The sequence below is a fragment of the Peromyscus eremicus genome, chromosome 6 (assembly GCF_949786415.1).
Source record: "Peromyscus eremicus chromosome 6, PerEre_H2_v1, whole genome shotgun sequence".
Classification (NCBI taxonomy): Eukaryota; Metazoa; Chordata; class Mammalia; order Rodentia; family Cricetidae; genus Peromyscus; species Peromyscus eremicus.
The window spans coordinates 130,561,738-130,582,182 of NC_081421.1; the positions used below are offsets into that span (position 1 = coordinate 130,561,738).

Here is a 20,445-nt window from a genome sequence, read left to right on the forward strand (position 1 = left end):
TAATTTATCACAAGCACAGTATTGGGCTCAAACCTGCTTTTTATATTAGCTGCAATAGTCAGACGAGTGTATTTCAACTCTAAGGAGGTATGCTGTCTTTGAATTCCATTAGCACCACACATTCCTCCTACTGCTTTTTCTTTTTCTTTTTTAAGGTTTATTTATAGATATCTAAGACATTTTCCTGCATAACTCTCTGTGTCCTGATACTGATAATATAGTCATCAGATGATTTATTTTCTAATATCATTTTGGAATGTCATAGCAATGAGCTTACCTGAAAGAAAATCCCATTGGGTCACTTTTGAAATGGATCTCAGCATTAGGTAAAAGGAATGTTTTTAAAACTCCCATTATACTTGTTGGGAGAGCTTCCATTTAAGCCCCATGAAATATATGTGGGGAATCTTGCCAGGATATTGAAGCGCTGATGCCAGGAATGAAAGGCACATAGGAAGCTGTTAGAATGTGTTGACCTTGAGGCTTTGTAACTAGGACTGAGGTTCAGTCTTTAATGCCTGCTATTTTAATGGTCTGAGTCACAGCAATGAAGAAATGCTGTGCCAGAGTCTGGTCTTTCAGCCCTGTTCCTTCTAGAAGAGAGAGGTGTTTAGTGTAGAGGTGGTGTTAGAAAGGAATAGAAGTATAGTGCAGGGAAGAAGGTCACAAACCTTCACTGAAGACCTGATATTCATGTCAAGATACATGTAGTAAGCTCCCAGAGAACCTGTTCCCCAGTTCTGTTGTTGATGTATGATCACTTCATTCTGTGGCTTAGACTGATGTAAGGAAATGTTTCCTATAAAAAAGCCTGTGTTGGGAGTTTGGAAATCTTGTAGTTACTGGAATACTAGCTGTCAAAACTACTGGGTATAAAGAGATTTGTCCTCACTTTACTGCAGGGGTGTAAATTGGTCCCTATACAGAAGGAATCTGTTGACACATAAAATCAGAAAGAGGGAAGAGTATGTAGAGAGTGACATGGTTTTAATTTTTGGTGATAATGGTGTTGCAAATACTTGTTTTCTCTTTGAAAGTTAAAATAGGAAGTGGCTACCCGTTTAACTTGCTATTGTAAAAATTTGGATCTACAAGGCCTGTTCTGTTGAGGTTGCTCATTGCAGTTCATGTTAGTGGGAATGTGCTCAGAGTTCAGTCTGTCTAAAGCATGAGTAATTGAGAAAACATAGGGGAAAACACAATCCAGTTTCTAAACCCTGGGGTTATAATACCTACATGATTAATTTTTTTAGTTTACCTCTTTGCCCACCAGGAAATAAGCATTTACAGATATAAGTTCAGTCTACAGGTACTTAAGTAAGTATATTCTAAACAACATGTATACCCCAGAACAAATCAAAGAGGGCACTAATCTGTTATTTTCTTAAGACAAGCTCAGCTCATATGTATTCTTTATCATCTGAGCATCTCATTCATGAGATTCTTCTGAAAAAAAATATATATCCTGTCTGTTATAAATCATACACTACTGTATTTAATATATACATGGCATGTACAGTTTCTGCACACCCCCTACCCCCAGATTTGAATGTATAGACTTGTATATATGTACTGATTGAACAATGGTCAATGAAGTGAGCTTCCATAGTGGTTGTTTGATCTGCTGCTTTTAGAGACCAGCACTGCTTAAAACAATGTCCTGACCTTGTGTTGTATAGTCCCTTGTCAGAGCCTGCTGACAGTCAGCTGGGTATAGAGGCGTACAGATTGTAGAGACAATGAAGAAGACAGAAAAGAGTCGAGAGGTCTGCCAGTCAGTGCCAGACAGCCCCAAATTTATTTCACAGCCAGCTTATATACAGTTTTCAAGGACAGAGGTAGAACAATGCACAGCACAGACATTCAACCACTATCTATCCTGCCTTGCATCAAGGAGCAGGCAGTTTCATTTTCTATCTCAATGGACCTCCGGCTGGCATCAGCAGCCTGTGTCTAGCTAGATAGTGTGTTCCTTCCTGTTGGCTAATGAGGACTTTCTCGCAGCCCTGGAGCAAGCAAGCTTGGACTCTGTTGACTCAAAATATACTTCAGATTCAAACTGGGAGACTGAATCAGTTGTGGGCTCCCACAATTCCTACTTTTTTATTTATTTTAAGACTCCACTGAGTCTCTCAGATGACCGTGCCTGTCTTAGGTGTTTCCTTACCACACACCAATCTTACCCATCATGGGAGCATGAATTCCACCATTCACATCCTGTCTTAGGTTGAAGTGTAACACAAATCCATTCATAATTAGAATGACATGTCAAATGTAGTCTAGTTTTCAGACTTTGGAGCTCATCTCCCAGAAATTGTACCACATCATATAAAGCATTCAATTTATGTTCCATTTTCACATCTATATCTTCTTGAGTCTCTAATGTCATAGAAACATTCATAGACAATTGATTAACAAACCCTGATGTATGAATGGATTGATACAAAACCACTGAAACAACCATAGTAGTAGCAAGCATAGTAACAAAGGCTGCAATTCCTGCTATAACTAATCGAGCAACATGCTTCTGTATGCTTAAAGCTTTCTTGATTTCTTCAATCACTTGTAACCCTTTATCATCAAACCATGGATCACTCATATATACTGGCAATATTACAAAAGAAGGATGTTTTAACACTATTACACGAGTATGATTATCCATTTGAAAAATGCAGTTGGTCAAAATGCAATTAAGATATGATATTAATGCAATTAAGATAAGATATTAAACATAGAACCATTCATAGAAATATTTTCTTCACCAATTAAAAGAACATAGGGCATTTTGACACAAGCTAAAACAGTTCCTTTCAAAGGACAAACAGGTTTCAAGTGCCCGGAATGCCCTGCCACTGTTCCCATGGCAGCAGCAAGTTTCCAAACATAAGTTTGTGGAGATCCAGTACTGGAATACCAAATTCCAGCAGACAGTCCTTGGTCCCAAGATTCTGCTGTAGACATTTAAGATAAGAGTCACTATAATCATCCTGATTTCTGAACCGATCAAGAATGTATTGTTGTGTACCCATGATGTTATACTTTAAAGGAACAATGCCAGTACATCATCTCCATAACAAAGTTATGTTAGACTCTCGCAGTTCTTTTGTGCATGGAGGAAATTTTTGAGCGGGTGAAATATTACTTATCTAATCACCTTGAGGAAGCAATAACTTTGTATAAAATGTACATTGTTTATCATATGCTTACTAAGACACATGCTCCAATAGTTATATGTCCCAATACTTGTTTTGGAAACACTCCAAGACATCTCTCCAAAGTAATAATTTTTTTGCAAAACATACAAGAATCCCTTTACCATATCCAATATAAGAAAAATTGTGAGCAATCTGGAATTCTTGGGTGACAGGTTGAACTAAAAGCCTGGTATCATTAACTGCAACCACAATTTCTTTTCCTTCCCAAGTTGCAGGATGTAAAATTTGTGGATCAAGAACATAGATCCAATAGGTCTCACTCTGGTATTTCTGGATGGTCATCAACATCATCAGGATCAGTATCTCTCTGCTCCATACACTGTATAATCATTCAGGCAACTAACAAGTTTCATTTTAATCCTGTGAGAAAACAAAAACATGCCCTCATCCCCATATTAAACAGGGTCAGGGCCCTTCCATAAACCAGTATAAGGATCTTTCCATTTAACCTGAGCAGATTTTGTGGTGGTGCCTTCATGCCAAAAATCGATCAGCTGCAGATTTTCCAGCAGCATCCACATTTGAAAAAATTTAAAAACAAATAAGGCATGATTCAAAGCATTATGTGGCAACTGGGGGTATAATTCCTTCTTTTTTATTTTTTGAAGTTGCATTTTGAGACTGCCATAGGCTCATTCAAAAATACTTGTCCTTGAGGATTATAAGGAATACCTGTTTCATATTCAATTTGACATTGAGAACAAAATTGATAAAAGCTTTACTAACATTTCCAGATCCATTATCAGTTTTAATAACTTTTGGTATCCCCATATAGGAGAAACATTTCAGGCAATGATCAATTACATGCTTGGTAGCTTCACCAGTTTGAGCAGTAGCCATTAAAAATCCTGAATAAGTATCCATTGTCATATGCAAATATTTCAGTTTCCCACATTCTGTAATATGAGTGACATTCATTTGCCATAAATGATTAGGAAGAAGACCTCGAGGATTTACTCCAAAGTGAGGTACAAATATTGTGGACACATAGCACATTTTTTAACAATTTGACGAGCACTTTCTTGTGTTAAACCAGATTGTTTTCTTAAGCTTTTACTATTGTTGATGATACAAAGCATGTGATCTCTGAGCAAGTTCAACTTGCGATGAACTGAGTACATTTATCAGCTAAAATATTACCTTCATCCAATGGACCAGGAAGATTTAAATGTGCTCTAATATGCCCCACAAAATATGGCAGTTTTTCTTAAATGAATGGCATCTGGAATTTGTCGAAATAACATTCTTATTTGTTATTAATAGTTTTAATATAAGAAATAGTTTCTATAACTTGAAGGACTCTATAAATATATTGACTATCTGTATATAAATTAAATGAGTTATCTTTAAGAACTTGAAAAACCAACAGTTTAACTCAACAACTTGAGCTGAATCAGGAATAGTTTGAACTCCATATCCTTCACCATTAATCACATAAGCTGCTTTCCCATTAGAAGAGTCATCAGTAAAAACCAAAGCAGCATCTTTCACTGGCATATGCATTAATACTTCAGGAAAAATAAAAGACTGCATCTGAGCAAACTGTAATAATTGATCAGCAGGATAATGATTATCAATTTGACCCCAAAAAATTGAGCAAAAGCAATTACCCAAGAATCATTATTTTGAAATAGCCAATCAGGTTTTTTTTTGTTTTGTTTTGTTGTTTTAGTAAATGGAACGTTTATTACATTTGGTTCCTTTCCAAAATACCTTCTAGAATCAAACCTATCCCATTTTTCTTTGGCTGATGCTTCTCATGGCTATCACCTGTCAAAATTGTTAAGGTCTGTCATTGTAATGTAACCCTCAGCTGTTTCTCATGATCCCTTCATGTCTTCAAAACCATTATCATTTTGGAGACTCTTAAATTGCAAAGTTTACCTGTCAGAGCAAGGTGCATTCTTGTGTATAAAAGAATTGAGGTGCAGCTTTAATATTTTATTAAGTAAACATTGTTTTTAAATCCTATCTTAAATAAACCTTATTTTTATAACATGAACCATAATATAGAAATCTATGCCAATCCAAAATACTTGAGGGTTGTTGCCTCCTTAATCTAAAAGGAGATACAGTGAACAGAGCTCATTAGGACCAAGAGAGATATTCTTTAACTTTAAGTAAAGATTGTTGCCAGCCACATGGCTGCCCACTTCATGATGAGGTCACCAGCCAAGATGGAGGAAGACTATGTGATTGCTGTTTAAAATTAAACAATAATTACATGCACACATACACACAGTTGGATCCAACTTTCTTTTTTTTTCCCACTTTTTTGAGACAGGGTTTCTCTGTGTAGCTTTGCACCTTTCCTGGAACTCGATTTGTAGACCAGCCTAGCCTTGAACTCACAGAGATCCTCCTGCTTCTGCCTCCCAAGTGCTGGGATTAAAGGCGTGCACCACCACTGCCTGGCAGGATCCAACTTTCATTCATATCCATATGGAGTTATAGAGTTAAATCTAAGTCACATACATGTCCACATACATACATGTATATATATTTCCTTTTTTAACATTTTGCAGTGAAGAATCATCAGCTATTTTTTAAAATGAAGAAAATCAACCAGAATTAACATAATATGGTTAAATTCCAAACACATCTTACAATTTTCCTTCACATTCAGCAAAGTTCACAAACTCTCTGGCCTTCTACAACTTACATTTACTTTCAGGTCAGGCCCTTCCCTATGTTTGCTCTTCTGGTTCAGCCAGACATAAACAAATTACTTTTTTCCCTTTCCTGTTATTATTCCAGTCTTTTGCCTTCTCTTGCTTTTCAGACAACATGCAAATTTCCATCGAAGTCCTTTTTCTTGTGGTTTCTTCCCAGTAGTTTAGAGCATTGCATAGGTATAATATTTCAAACAGGAATAGAAGCATATAGATATATATGTATCTATCATAACAAAAAACTTACTTTTTCATTAATATATAAAAACCTGTATCATTGTGAAACATTTCAGATTAGCAGAATCTTATCTTTCTTATCTTAATCAATAATTATTTGTAATCAATTCTCTTAAATGATGACAAGTATTTGTAACTCATTGAACTCAAATGACCAAAATCCGTGTATTTTTTTTTCCTATGGAGGCATAATTTTTCCCCAAACATAATATATTTTTTTATTTTATTCTAAAGTAAAAGCTTTTCAGAGTATGAAGGCTGGTAATTCAACATTTTTTCTCAAGTAGTGTCAAGACACAGAGGGTTAAAGTACAAGCTGCTAGCTAGCAGAAGATACCTTGAAGTTATCACAGTAAAGGACTTGGCTTAGGAAGGAAGGGAGGCACAGATTGTGTCCTTGGCTGCCAGTGTTCCTGAAAAAAAAATTGGGGGTAACTTTTCTGACTATAGTAATTAACAATTAACATTAGATTCTCTTTTTGGTGTTTGTTCAGCTTGTCAATTGTAGGAATAAACTCCCTGCAACTTCATCTGCAGCTTCCATATCTGCCCTTCTTCCTCCTCGAGAACCGTACCCTCACCTTCTGAGAGCTGCTAGCAGCTGGCTGCAGGCTTCTTCTACTGGTCAAGACCAGCTCTCCCCTGGCTGCAGGACTGATAGCAAGACGGAAGGAGGAGGCCATTGCCATGTCTCTCTCTCCTTCTCTTCCAGGAAAGTGAGGGAGATCATTAGACAGAAACAAATAACATTTACAGACAACCAAGTAGTACGGTACTTCAGAACTGAGAAAATGGCCTCATTCACAATTAGTGAGTCCCATCTAACAGATGGCTTCTCTTGCAATATGCAAGCCACACCTGGCAGGAGCTACCTTATTATCTCAGTTCAGTCAGGGGGATGCAGTCTCCTTAAACGCATGGGACAGAACAGTAACATAGTAACAATCAGAACACAGACCAAGACAAAGAGTGTTTACATTTATATTTACCAGCCATAGTGAACAGATCTGAAAGTGAGACATTGGGCTAATGGTTTGCTGTCACAACCCACTTAATCTCTCCAGAGGATCCATTCATAGTCAGGAATGGAGGTGAGGGAGAATCTTGAGGTATGAGATTATTCATTATAATACTTAGCATCCTCTTTCTCTAATTCTGCCTCATTGCCAGGATCTAACTGGTCATTATCATCAAATAACTTTGTAAAAGCATCCACATAAAGCAGTTGCTCTAGCAGAGCAGGAGGTTTAGTTTCAGTTTTACTTTGTTCAGGAAATACTTTATTCCTTTCAGAATGGAGGTCTAAGCTATCCTGAATGAGTTTCCAGAGACTGAAAATATCTGTTGTAAGTTTTTCTGGACCATGCTTATTATAATACTGCTGTATCTTAACTCCAATATGTTCCACAAATTCTAAAAATTTACACAGTTGCTTATGTCCTACTTTAGTACCTCTAGCCTTTAAGATACCTTTAAGTAAATGTACAAACAGCTGTTTTCTATTTCCTTGGCCCGTACTTATTTTTACACTTGGTCACAAATTTTTTAACGTGCGTCTGCTTTTTTATTTACACATATCACTTTTACTCTCGAGTTGTACTTACCACAGCTTCCACTTTTTTTGAGTGTGCTCCTTTTTTTTCTTCTGTGGTGTCCATTATGGACTCCTCCATACCCGCTTCCACACTTGGCTCCACTTGTTGGAGCCTGCCGACAGGGTAGCTGGGTAGAGGCCTGCATATTGTAGAGACAATGAAGAAGACAGAAAAGAGTCGAGAGGTCTGCCAGTCAGTGCCAGACAGCCCCAAATTTATTTCACAGCCAGCTTATATACAGTTTTCAAGGACAGAGGTAGAACAATGCATAGCACAGACATTCAACCACTATCTATCCTGCCTTGCATCAAGGAGCAGGCAGTTTCATTTTCTATCTCAATGGACCTCCGGCTGGCATCAGCAGCCTGTGTCTAGCTAGATAGTGTGTTCCTTCCTGTTGACTAATGAGGACTTTCTCGCAGCCCTGGAGCAAGCAAGCTTGGACTCTGTTGACTCAGAATATACTTCAGATTCAAACTGGGAGACTGAGTCAGTTGTGGACTCCCATAGTCACTAAGAAGACTTTCTGGAGTTGAATCCATGACTGTGAATTTCTAGTTGAGCAATCTTAGGCAAGATATGGAAAGATTGTCTCCTGTCTTAGTTAATTTTCTGTTGCTGTGCTAAGATACCATGACCAAGGCATCTTTTAGATGAAACAGTTTATTATGGGTTGTCAGTTTCACAGGGTGAATCCATGGCCATCAGGGTAGGGAGCATGGCAGCAAGCAGGAAGGCATGGCACTGGAGCAGTAGCTGAGAGCTTACATCCTGATCCAAAAGTCGAGTCATAGAGGGAGCTAACTAGGCATGGTGTAGGCTTTTGAAACCTCAACCCTCCAGTGACAGTTCTCCCAACAAAACTACACCTCCTAGTCTTTCCTAAACAGTTCCACCAACTGGGGACCAAGCATTCAAATATATGAATTTATGGGGACCATTCCCATTCAAACCACTATAATTGCCAACCTCATAGAATAGAGACTAAATGGTATCTTTCATATAGTGCTGGAATGTCATGAACACTAAATGAATGTTACTACAGTTCACCTTGCAACTATTACAGAAAAATCTTTACTTTGATATTACCTGTATTAACCATTTGTTCTAGCTGGTAATAAAGGAATCCAATAGAGCACAAGATGTAATGAATATTTATCACGTATTGATTTTTCTTCTCACTTTTACATAAAATTATTGTGATCTATTATGGACTGTAGTATGTTCTTTAATTTTCAGTCAAATCATTCTTCCCTTCATTGCTCTTCTATCTCTCTCTGTTCTCCCTCTTCCTTCTTTCTCTCCCTCACCACTCTCTCTTTCCTCTTAATCATCAAATAGTACTGTCCGTGATAAGATCCCATATAACTCCTGGCCCAGGATTTCTATCTTCTAGGACACATCTGATAGCTTCCCCAATTTCTTGCATAGTGGTATTTCCCATAACCTTTACTCTCACCAGCTAATGATATTGCTCTCTCTGGGGCTTCCTGCATCTGGACATCATCAGCCTCTTCTATAGAAAAAATTGTTTCACTCTGAGAATCTCCTTCCTTCAAAGCCCAGGTTATAATCACCAGCTGATGGTATTCCCTGTATAACCCACTAAAAGGCCTTATTCTTTCAAGGTCTAAACACTAGTTGAGAAATTTCTTTTCCCCCCACACAAGCTAACAAACCTGACCTTCAGAGCCCAAGTATTATCTTGGAATCCAGTAGTCTTACCACTCAGAGCTTGTTTTTATTCTTCTAAACAAATTGTTAAGACTCAAGATCCATCCTAGCTGTTTACTTGAAGTCTATGGCATGGCAACTGGAACCTTTTTCCCATTGCCTAACTCACTAGTCTCCTCCATTATGAGCAGCACCAACATCCATTAAAACTCATCCTCATCCAATAGTGAATCACAGTCCACCCTGCTGAATTCCTGTGTTCTGTTCTAGCCCTTCTCTCTGTTTCCTTATGTTCCCACAGACATTCTTATAACATTCCTGTATCAACAACTATCAATTGAGTGCTGTGTGAGTTCCAGGCCTACAGGTATTTCCTTAGATGAGTCCATCATGTTAATCCTAGCAAGAATTAATTCATCAAAATATCAGTTCTGTGGAAGAAGGAAAGCTCAAGAAACTTCAGTCTTAGACCAAGGACTACAGGCAACCAGGGAATGCTGAGAGCAGAGGAAATAGTATTCTCCAGAGAAGAGCATACAAATTGGTTACACAATACCAAATGGTCAGCCCAGAAAACAGATGCATACAAGTAATATTGATCAATATTCCAAGTGGATGTATTTACACATTTAGTTATACACACACACACACACACACACACACACACACACACACACACACCATTTAAATGGAAAAGAGGTTGTAAATTTGAAAGATGCTAGGGTTGGGGCTATACATGGGATAATATGAAAGAAGGAAAGGGGAAGGGGAAAATTATGTAAGTGTATCATAATTGCAAAAATTATTATTTTAAAATTTTTAATGCAAATCTTCAGAAGAATTAAAAATACCAGTTAAATTAAATTTTAAAATATCAATTATGAATTTTCTCAGCTTATGTCCCAAAATGTAACCTTAGTTGAAGGTCCATTACCCCACAGCTGCTTTGTTCTGTCTTGCTTATATTTTAATGATCCCAGCCTTCCCTGTTACCTGGTCTAGCCAGAAGCACAGATTTTTGGAACTCTCTTAAAGCTTTTTTCCTACCATCATATTCATTGAACATAAGTCTGTGTTCTACATGGTATAATTTTTATAAATTGGGCACAATTTGTATTTTAATGTTAGAGTGGCATTTAGAAACATTGCTAAGAAATCATAAATAGCTTGAATGCTGACACATGATCTAAAATAAATAATGGTTATAAACTCTCTATCAAAACCACCACCTAGACATTTCATAATATCAATTATTTTAAAAAATGAGTAAGAGGTGGTGATTTGTTTTATGAGTCACAAAGGTGAAAAATTATATACCACCAAAGGATACACTAACATTGGTAAGTCTATAATTGAATTTCTTGGTTTCCAGACACTCCAAGTTTTCAAAACAAAAAATACACAATTGTTATCTTACAAGGTTTATGACCTCAGTGGATCATGGGAAATACAAAGGAAGGCCTGAATGAACACAGACCCACTATATCATAAACAGAAGCCAAGCTTATTCTTTTTGTTGAAGTAATTAACATCCCAACCCAGCTTGCCATCTTGCAATTTAGAAGTGGCTCCTAGATAAGGTTTGTTCTAACCCAGACTCATTAAGCTTCCAAAGAAACACGTACCCACTACTTTCTTTTATCCACATTTAAAATTTCCTATAGGAAACAGAAGTGTTTGAAATCATTTCAGTGAGCTCAGTGCTTTACAAATTATTAGTCATTCAGCTCAACAGCTCTTCTTCAAATATCTTCAAAGCAGTATGAAAACGCTTACCAAATCATCTCAAACAGAAGCAGTTTCTGAACATCTCTTACAAAACTACAAAGCATATCGAAGCTTTCTAATTACCTTTATAAGTAGATTACCTAGAATGACATTTCGTAAATACAATATATTGTTAGTTTCCGCCATACTATTTCTAGAAATTACATATATATTCAGTTCTCAACGATAACCCTACAAGTTTTTAGGGAAACTGAATTCCAGAGACTTCACTCTTTCCTTATTAAGTAAATGTGCATTTACGTTTACTGCACACACACGGTGCATCAAGCACCAAAGATGTTGCAGCTGCAGCAAACATGTTAGAGATGATTTCTGCCTTAGGCAGCTTTTGTTTATATAGGAAGATGGCAGAGAAGAAATTGTAGTGGATGGAGTCAAGCACAACCTGTTAATAGAAGAATAAGTGAACTTCCATTTCTAGGAAGAGACATTTCCAAAGTTATACTAATGCATAGCCAAAATAATAGCCACTGACTTTGCACCTGACACTAGTAAACCTTCAGGAGACTTTAATTTATATGAATTTCATTTACACTAAAGTGTGGAGTCTTGTAGGGTCCTTAACTTTTCCATCTGAAGAAGAGCCCTGGCTTTCATGTTGGTTGATTTCTATTTTGGTATTACGCTTCTCTGTTTCACTTGAATGCTTTCCTTTTCATCTATAGGTGACAGAAGGCCATTGGAAATGGGGTGGTGTCACAGTTCAAGTGAACAGCGCTTTCTTCACTGGCATCTATGGAATGTGGAACCTGTATGTCTTTGCTTTGATGTTCTTGTATGCACCATCTCATAAGAACTATGGGGAAGACCAGTCTAATGGTGAGTCTCTGTCTTTTCATTGCAAGTTCATTCAGGATAGAACAGACCTTTGTGTCTTCAAGATTTAGATGCTAAAGCCCTGTGTTCATCAGTTACTCTTTCTTCCAGATGTCTTTCTAATACAAGCAGAGAATAAGTGATCACTCAGGGGATTTAAGAACCATAAAACAAAAGTTTAACACAAGGTAGATAGCTTTGAAATAGTCATTTTTTTTCTCCAAAATCTATTGAGAATGTTTATAAAATATATTCCAGTTACAGTAGTAAAGAATAAAATTTGTTTTCCTCACTTTTCCTTGAGTAAAACAAACTGTTGGAAAGTATGCCACATTTATTCCTCCAACCATGGAGGTCAAATCTTGAGATACTGGGTAAAGGTTCCTGGGATTTGATTTCTTTTTCTTGGTTCTCTTCATGTGTTTTTGCTGTGTGTGTGTGTGTGTGTGTGTGTGTGTGTGTGTGTGTGTGTGTGTTGGGATCAACCTAGGATCTCATGTATGCTTAGCAGGTATTCTCCCATTGATCTATATTGCCCTTTTTTCAAGAATGTTTTTTCCCAAGCCAATTTCTTTTTTGCTTTCAGATAATTCCTGTCTTCTAGTGCTGAGAATGCCACCTTTTCCTAACTGATAATCACAGAAACCCAAGGCATCCAAAACTAATTGTATTTAGCCAATGTGGTCATGTCAGAGGAAAGGAAACTGAGTACCAGAGAAGAGAAGAAGTTGTTAAGTCTCTGTACTAGCCGTCATAAAAGGAAATGATTGTCTCTTTCCAATGCTGTCCACATGTAACAGATGGCTATATGTAATAAATAGCTAGTTCAATAGCTCTTCTTTTGTTTTACCTCCAGTCTTACTCTTTTTACTCTTTTTCACACCTGCTTTACCCTAACTGCATCCTCATTATTAGGGTAATCATAATATATGATGTTTTCTGAAATTAGAACACTAGTGTGTTCTTAATGCCTTGGTACAGAGTTGGACACCTGGACATCTCCTTGCATTAAAACTTGGTCTCATTTCTGTATTCAGTGCGTATGTATTGTGAATTATTGGATTTTGTTTTCATCAGAGCCTACTGAAACTCTGTCTTTGGGGTACAGTCTACATATTGTCTCCTTTGAAAACTATTTCTGATTATCAACATTAGAACACAGAAAATTATGATAAATGGAACATTATTTCTGTGGGCTGGTGGCATGATTTTAGTAGTCAGGTAAGTTAAGCCAGATTGATAAGTATCAATGAAGTTTTCACTTCAAGTCATCTTCATGCCTTTCATAAACTAATTTTTATTGTGGCTGAGGAGATTACTCAAATGCTGAATGGCTTGCCATATAAGCACAAATATCTGAGTATGGGTCATCAACACCGGTGTAAAACTAGGCATGGTGGTACATTGTCTGTAACCTAGACAGTGGGGTAAGGAAAGACAGGGAAAAGACAAAGACAAGCAGATCCTTGGGGCTTACTGGCCATTCAGACTAACTAAAACTGTGAGTTGCAAGTTCGTTGATAAATCTTGTGTCAAAAAAATAAGGTGAAAATCAGTTGAGGAAGATACATGACATCTATCTCTGGCTTCCACCAAATGCACACACACATTTGCCCATGTACTTTATGCAAATGCACAAACAAATATGTACACATACATATTATAAATAGTTTGTACTATGTCATTTCCGGTTTTTAGTCTATCTCTGGCCTACTTCCTGCCTTTCTAGAGGGCTTGAGACCTAGACATCTATCAGCCTCTCTTCCACAGCTAGTTCATGTGTTACAGTATGTAGCAAAGTGGGGCATGCAGCTTCTTAAACAGCCAATTTCCATATTACCAGAACAATGGGACTCTGGATTATAGACAAGAACATTGATTTTATTTCATTGTCCTCCTATAGGACTTTAAGAGATACTAAATGGCCTTGTCCTTAAATTTGGGAGTTTTTATCTTCCAAGGAAATAGTACATAAAACAATTACTATGTTCCCTAGATGTTGTAACAAACATGCTAACAAGTTGTCTTACTAATAAGCATTGACTGCATGAACCTTCTGGTTTTTGTTTGCAAATCTGCTAACCCTTTGCACTGCTTTTCTCTATTATAAAAAAGCTCTTCAAGTTCCACACTATCATATTCTGTGTTTCTTTCTTATGCTAGCAATGAAGAGCAGAAGGGGACCTCCTGTCATTGTGGCAACTCAGGGAAATGTCTGTCACAGATAAAAATGTGTCCACCCACAATACTACTGAGCATGTGACGCTCCAGAGCCATGACTAGCTTCTTACCCTGTACAGTAGCTTAAAAATCTCACAATTGAGAAACGTTACAATGCTGTCCTCATCAGAAGTTTTCGTGGAAGATAGACTGATTGATTTATAATGCCATAGAAAACTCAAATCCTAGTTCACAATAGTAGAACATATCCTCATTTTTTAAAAATGTATGCTTGGAACATTCATATCCTTGCATTGTCAATATGGCTGTGATATGCCACTGTCATTTTGTGTCCACATTTTAAAGATGCTAAATATCTTAATGTTTCCTTGTAGTGAAGTATCATAACGCCCCAAATAGCATATTAAAAAGAGTCTTAAGCACTTAGTAGTAAACATTTGGGGCACTTTATGCTAATCATAAACACAATTTAACAATCTCTGCGTATTGTGACATCAAAATAGCTCTCAAGCCCTAGCAACTTGTACCCTGTACTCTTCTGTGTGGCATCATGACCTCACTCAGTTCTAGAAGGGGCTCTCCACATTGGGCTTCCTTATCACTTTCCTTCTTTTATCTTTCCCTTTCAATCTTTCATCTTCCAGCAGACAGCATAGTAGATCCTGTGAATTCTGGAACCTTAGGCAAGACCCTAAAGCTTCTTGGAAAGGTCTAATTTGAAATATTTCAGAAAAAAAATACAAATGAAGTCAGGAAGATATACTGTATTTTTAAATTCCCTCAGTATCTGAGTGTCATTTATTCTCTGCAGCCTTCCTATGTCCCTTTTCTCTTTTCTGGAGTGTTTTCGTTGTTGAGCTCGCATAACAAATAGACCTAGGCTCTTTGAACCCTGTCCCATCAAAGCTACCTTCACTCAGGAGGGATCCTTACCCTGAGGCACACCTGCTTTGCAGTGGAGGATTTGTCCCTAAGCTCCAGGAAAGAGTGACAGTGTGGGATGCTAAACTCATGCTAGCTGGGCAGAAGTAAAAAGGAGCTGGGGCAGGCAAATACTGATGAATAATGATGAGTGTGTACTACCTGGAAGATGTGCTGGGTCTTTGATTCATTTACAAAAGAAAAAGATAGAAAAACTCTATATTCATTATTTTTTAAAACATAATCATCACCACCATTATCATATTAACACCCAAAATGTAAGACAAACATAATGTTAACAGTAATCTTTTACACTGAATCCATTTAGATCTACAAATATAGCATTCTTGCTTTTCCAATTCTGCTCTGAACCAGAAATTTTCTTATAAAGAATAATCACTTAAATTCATCTTTGAAGGTGAATAAGAAAAAGGCTAGTATGGGACTAAGGAAAAGTCCCTAAAAAATGATAAGAGTCATTATGACTATATGGAGAAAACACAAGCTTTGAAGACAGTCACAGATGGCCCAGATCCTGGATCCAGCACAGACTATATTTGACCTTGAGAAACAAATATGAGCTTACAATATTAGAACTCTCTGGTAGTAACTCTTGAGCAATGGTGTGTTATTTGACTTTGATGGTTGTAAGGATGTAATTATGGGATCCCTTTTAATATTAGAAGACCTTTATTCTCACAAAGAATCTGTGAAACACTCAGAATGACCATGGCATGTGCAAGTTCCCTTAATTCTCCATCTGCCCCCAGTAATGTTTTCAGAGGATTTCTTTTTGTGTTGGATGGGAAAAGACTTTGAGCACCCAGAAGCCAAGACAGAGGTAGACTAACAGATGGAGCAAGACTTTGGCAGAAATAGGGGTTAATGGAGTTTGGAGCCAAATGAAGGAATCCTTACTCCCCTTCTACTACTATCATATTTCCAACACCATACCCTAAGTTGAAAAAGTTGCCCTGCAAAATGCAAGAATCATAGATTTTGCTGCACAGATTTTCACTGTAAGTCTTCATCTAGCACATTAGGTAAACTAATAATGCTTCAGTATCCTCCCATCTAACAAGGAAATACAGATCATGCTAAGTCTCCAACAGTGCACATTGCAAACATATATAGACCACAGCCCCCTTGTTGGCTCTCAGATTTGTATGCTAAAAACATATCAGATACTAAAATAAATTAATATTCTAAAAGTCCCTCTACATTATTAGATTATATATTTATTGTCTAAAAGCATACAAATAATTAGTATGTATTTATAGCTTTAGCACATTGTACTTGAATGTCATACTTCACTGGTGGTCTTGTTGGTCTTTGGAAACTGTAAAATTGAACATATGGTAGAATCTGAAGGTCAAGAGCATAGAGCCTGGTCCATATAGATATAGTGTGTATCTGCATCTAATATCACTGTGAGTCAGTTTGGGCCTTGGGAAGATTACTTATCCTTTGTTTTTTCATCAGCAGAATGGGAATGATATGAATATTGCCTCTGTTAGCAGAATGGTTTGTGGATTTCTGCATCAGTGTTTATACAACACGTAAACTTGCAACAGAACCAGGAGTGATACCGCACACCTGTAATCTTTGCAATCCAGAAGCATAGTCAGTGGGATCTTGAGTTTGAGCCCAGACTTGGCTAAATAGTTACATCCCATCTCAAAGGGAGAAAGAAAAGAAGCAAGGAAGGAAGGAAGGAAGGAAGGAAGGAAGGAAGGAAGGAAGGAAGGAAGGAAATGGAGGAGGAGGGGCATGGAGAACTGTCAGACACATGATAAACATTATAACATAGATGCCTATTTTTGGTTTTTGCTTGTTTGTTTTAGCTTTTTTTTTTTTAAGCCAAAGTATTTTGGTTATCTTGTTATGTAACCTGCAACATCATACACATTTTCTAGGAGAAAAGAATCCATTAAATAAACACTACTGTAATGGTCAGGATTGTCTTTGAAATTCTGGTGAATGAAACAGACATGCCATCAGAAACTGACTGATATGATGGCTCAGCCTAAACATACAAATCCATAAGTCACTTTCTTTGACTAGAAGTATGATGCTTCTGCTCTAGCTCATGAATGTGTGTGTGTGCATGCACATGCACATGTAGTTCATAAAAGTAGAAGAGGGACCATGGAAGAGGGGGGAGGAAAAGAGAATGATGACGTACATATGATATGAAAACAAAAGAGGGCTATAAGAATGTGCTGTTTGTAAAAGTAGTGGTTGTCCTTGGCTTGAGGTAGATTTGTCAACTTCTCACAAGCTTTGCTATGCATTTCTTCTCCTGTCCAGAAGTTGATTTAATGAAAATGCTGGAGGCTGACCTAATGCTTCTTTATTTAGAATATTCTTTGCCTAAGTCTTGAGAGCTGGTATTTAATGATGTAATAGATTATGGTATACCATACTGAAAAATGGATCTATAATGAAAATCAAATACCATATGGTATCCATGAACAAACATACCAGCCAAACAATCTAGTTCCTGAGTGGGTTGACCTGTGGGATTCTAAGACTTTCAAGCCCTGGCCAGTCTCTAAGGGGCTCTCGGTTGCTCTCTTCCCAGGATAGTATCCAAGGGACTTTCACAGGTCACTTAACGTTTAGGACAGTGTCTAAGGACTGTCAGGTCACTCTCTGCCCCTAACCCTAACTCTGAGTTTAATTATATGCTTAAACTAAGTAAATGCCTAATTCCATAAAATACTATGGTTATATAATATAGAAATCATGCACATGCTTCTACACACACGCCCACATTTCATGTTCTATTCCCCTGTACTCCTGTCTACCAATGTGTGTATATATGTACCTCTCAGAGTGAAACTGACCATTGATTCTGGGTGTTTTCTACTCTCTTCTCAGTAGTTTACTAGTTCATTCATATAATAGTAGAATATTGGCTAGCAGACTTTTAAGTGTTTAGCATTATTTTTTCTCCTAATTAAGGAAAGGCCATGTTATTCCATTTTAGGCAAACAATTCTGTCTTGGTATCTAGGCAGTCCTGAAAGACAGGAGAACATTTGTAACATATTTTTGGTTCTTTGTTTCTGAAGCCCATAATTGCAGTTAGTATATATTAGCTTGCCTGAGTCCTTGGTTAGGATAGGCAGATCTTGTTTGTAGGAGACATAGTCATTGTATATGTTATCATCAATAGCTGCTATGTGCCTGTTGAGCCATGCACATCTGCTGTGAGGTCTGTTTTACTGACTTAACCCACTGTTGGCCTCAGAGTCAGATGCTAGGCCTTACTTTTATGCTTTTATGTACCTATTCCTCCATGGGGGTGGGGGTTGGTTCCCTTGCTTTTCTTCCCAGGCTCCCCACCTTTTTAGCTGGAATGATCATAATTGACTGCATCTTAGCCTGCTCTTATGAGTATTAAATAAGATTGGATAATAAGTATTTATAATAACATTAAGTACAAGGTAAGCTTTCATTAAATGTTAATAATACTATGAGTATTATCAGCAGTGATTTAACTCATATATCATTTTATGACCTGTCCTAGGGCAAAAAGTAGTATTAAAAAATGTCTCGAAAAACCAAAAGAAAAAGAGAAATCCTGACTCAAAAAAAAAAAAAAAAAAAAAGCCAGAGGGTGATGGCACATGCCTTTAATCCCAGCACTTGGGAGGCAGAGGCAGGTGGATCTCTGTGAGTTCGAGGCCAGCCTGGTCTACAGAGTGAGATCCAGGAAAGGTGCAAAGCTACACAGAGAAACCTTGCCTCAAAAAAAAAAAAAATAATAAAAAAAGAAAAAAAAAAACAAAATATATATATATAACAAATTCTAAGCAAAAAAGTTGAGATAGCCTATCAGGGTAGAATGTGAAGTGCCTCTCTTTTCTCCTTGAACAAATATAACACCAAATACCTTGTTTCAGGTGACCTGGGTATCCACAGCGGGGAAGAACTGCAGCTCACCACCACAATCACCCATGTGGATGGACCAACTGAGATCTACAAGTTGACCCGTAAAGAAGCACAGGAATAGGATGCTACAGTACTGCATTCGGCTGAAATTGTCTCTCTATCCAGCCCCTTCCCTAGAGTGGGAAGCGTACTATATACAGAGCTTAGTGAAAAGTGACTGCCTAGTGCTTCTTAGGTATGTTTTCTTAGACCAGTGGATGGACATTTGTCAGATAACTTCCTACAGTGGCTTTTACAAGACTGCCACTAATATATCGTGTATGATAACTGGTATGACACATTTTCTGTGATCATTGTTAATTGGCGACATAGCAACATCTGTAGCAGGTGGGTTAGTAACCCTCACATGGAGGGGTATACTCCTTGGGATGGTTTTGGCCAATGGGGTCTGTATTGAGTAGATTATGACTTTTTTTCCTGTTTTAGATTCTGGGATATGTTTAAACATTGTTTGTAGTCCAACATTTGTTTATGTCATAGCCTTTTCACCCTCCTCCATGGGCACTTTCTTTTTCCTATTTATATCACCAAGTAGCCAACTGAGTTATTATTTAAGTTGTCAGTGTAAATCTGTCCATTTTTTAGTGGCTTACTACAAAATAACCAAATTTCATAAGGAATTCTATCCTGCCAGAGGTATTTCAGCTTTGAAACCAAATCTGTGTATCTGATACTAATATGTCTGTTAGATGTGGATTTTGAGAAATATTTGCTAAACTACCCAAGTAGGATTTCTGCTATTAAATGGCCTTTGGGTCCTAAAAGCTTTTTTTTAACTTCTTGCTTAAAATGTGTTTTCTTTTGATAAGATGCTTCAAACAACCTCCAAAACTATAAATCCAATCATTTGAATAAAATGAATGTAAATATGCTCTCCTTGCTGCCCCAACCATGCTCAGACATGCAGATTTGAGTTTGCCTCGATCATGGAGTGGCTTGGTGCTGGCAGAAGTAGCCTGACTATCCTGGAGATGAAGCAATACTATTCCTGGAGATGAAGCAATACCTTCTATAGCAGGTATAAGCCTTTCTAAGCCAACATGGAATATGTGAGGTATCAGATGCTTTAGACCCTCATGCATACAGATTTCATTTCCACATCCACCAATAACGTGTGAGATTTTTGTTTGCTTATGTTTTTCAATGCTAAAGAAGCTATATGGCATAGGAGATAGAACACTGGATCCTGAATTTAGAAGGTAGTTTCCTATCAAAGGTCTGTCATGCACTAGTTGGGTGACCTTGTTCAAGCTGTCTGACATGGCTATTTTCTCACCTAGAAACTTTATTCATAAAATGTCACTGTGTGCAGAGTCACAGTGAAAAATAATTAGTGTGCATGGGAATGCTTCATCAGTTATACATTCACATAAATAGATTCCCTTTG

At 37.4% G+C, this 20,445-nt stretch overlaps 1 protein-coding gene across 1 annotated transcript in view; it reads left to right on the forward strand.

Moving 5' to 3' along the window:
• The window catches only part of Wls (Wnt ligand secretion mediator), a 106,847-nt gene extending 87,013 nt beyond the window's left edge, over nucleotides 1-19,834 (forward strand). The window contains exons 11-12 of the mRNA XM_059266518.1: nucleotides 11,847-12,000; nucleotides 19,010-19,834. Of these exons, the coding sequence (XP_059122501.1) occupies nucleotides 11,847-12,000; nucleotides 19,010-19,119 (264 nt within the window). The 3' untranslated portion in view covers nucleotides 19,120-19,834. The remainder of the gene's footprint in view (nucleotides 1-11,846; nucleotides 12,001-19,009) is intronic.
• The last annotated feature ends 611 nt before the right edge of the window (nucleotides 19,835-20,445 follow it).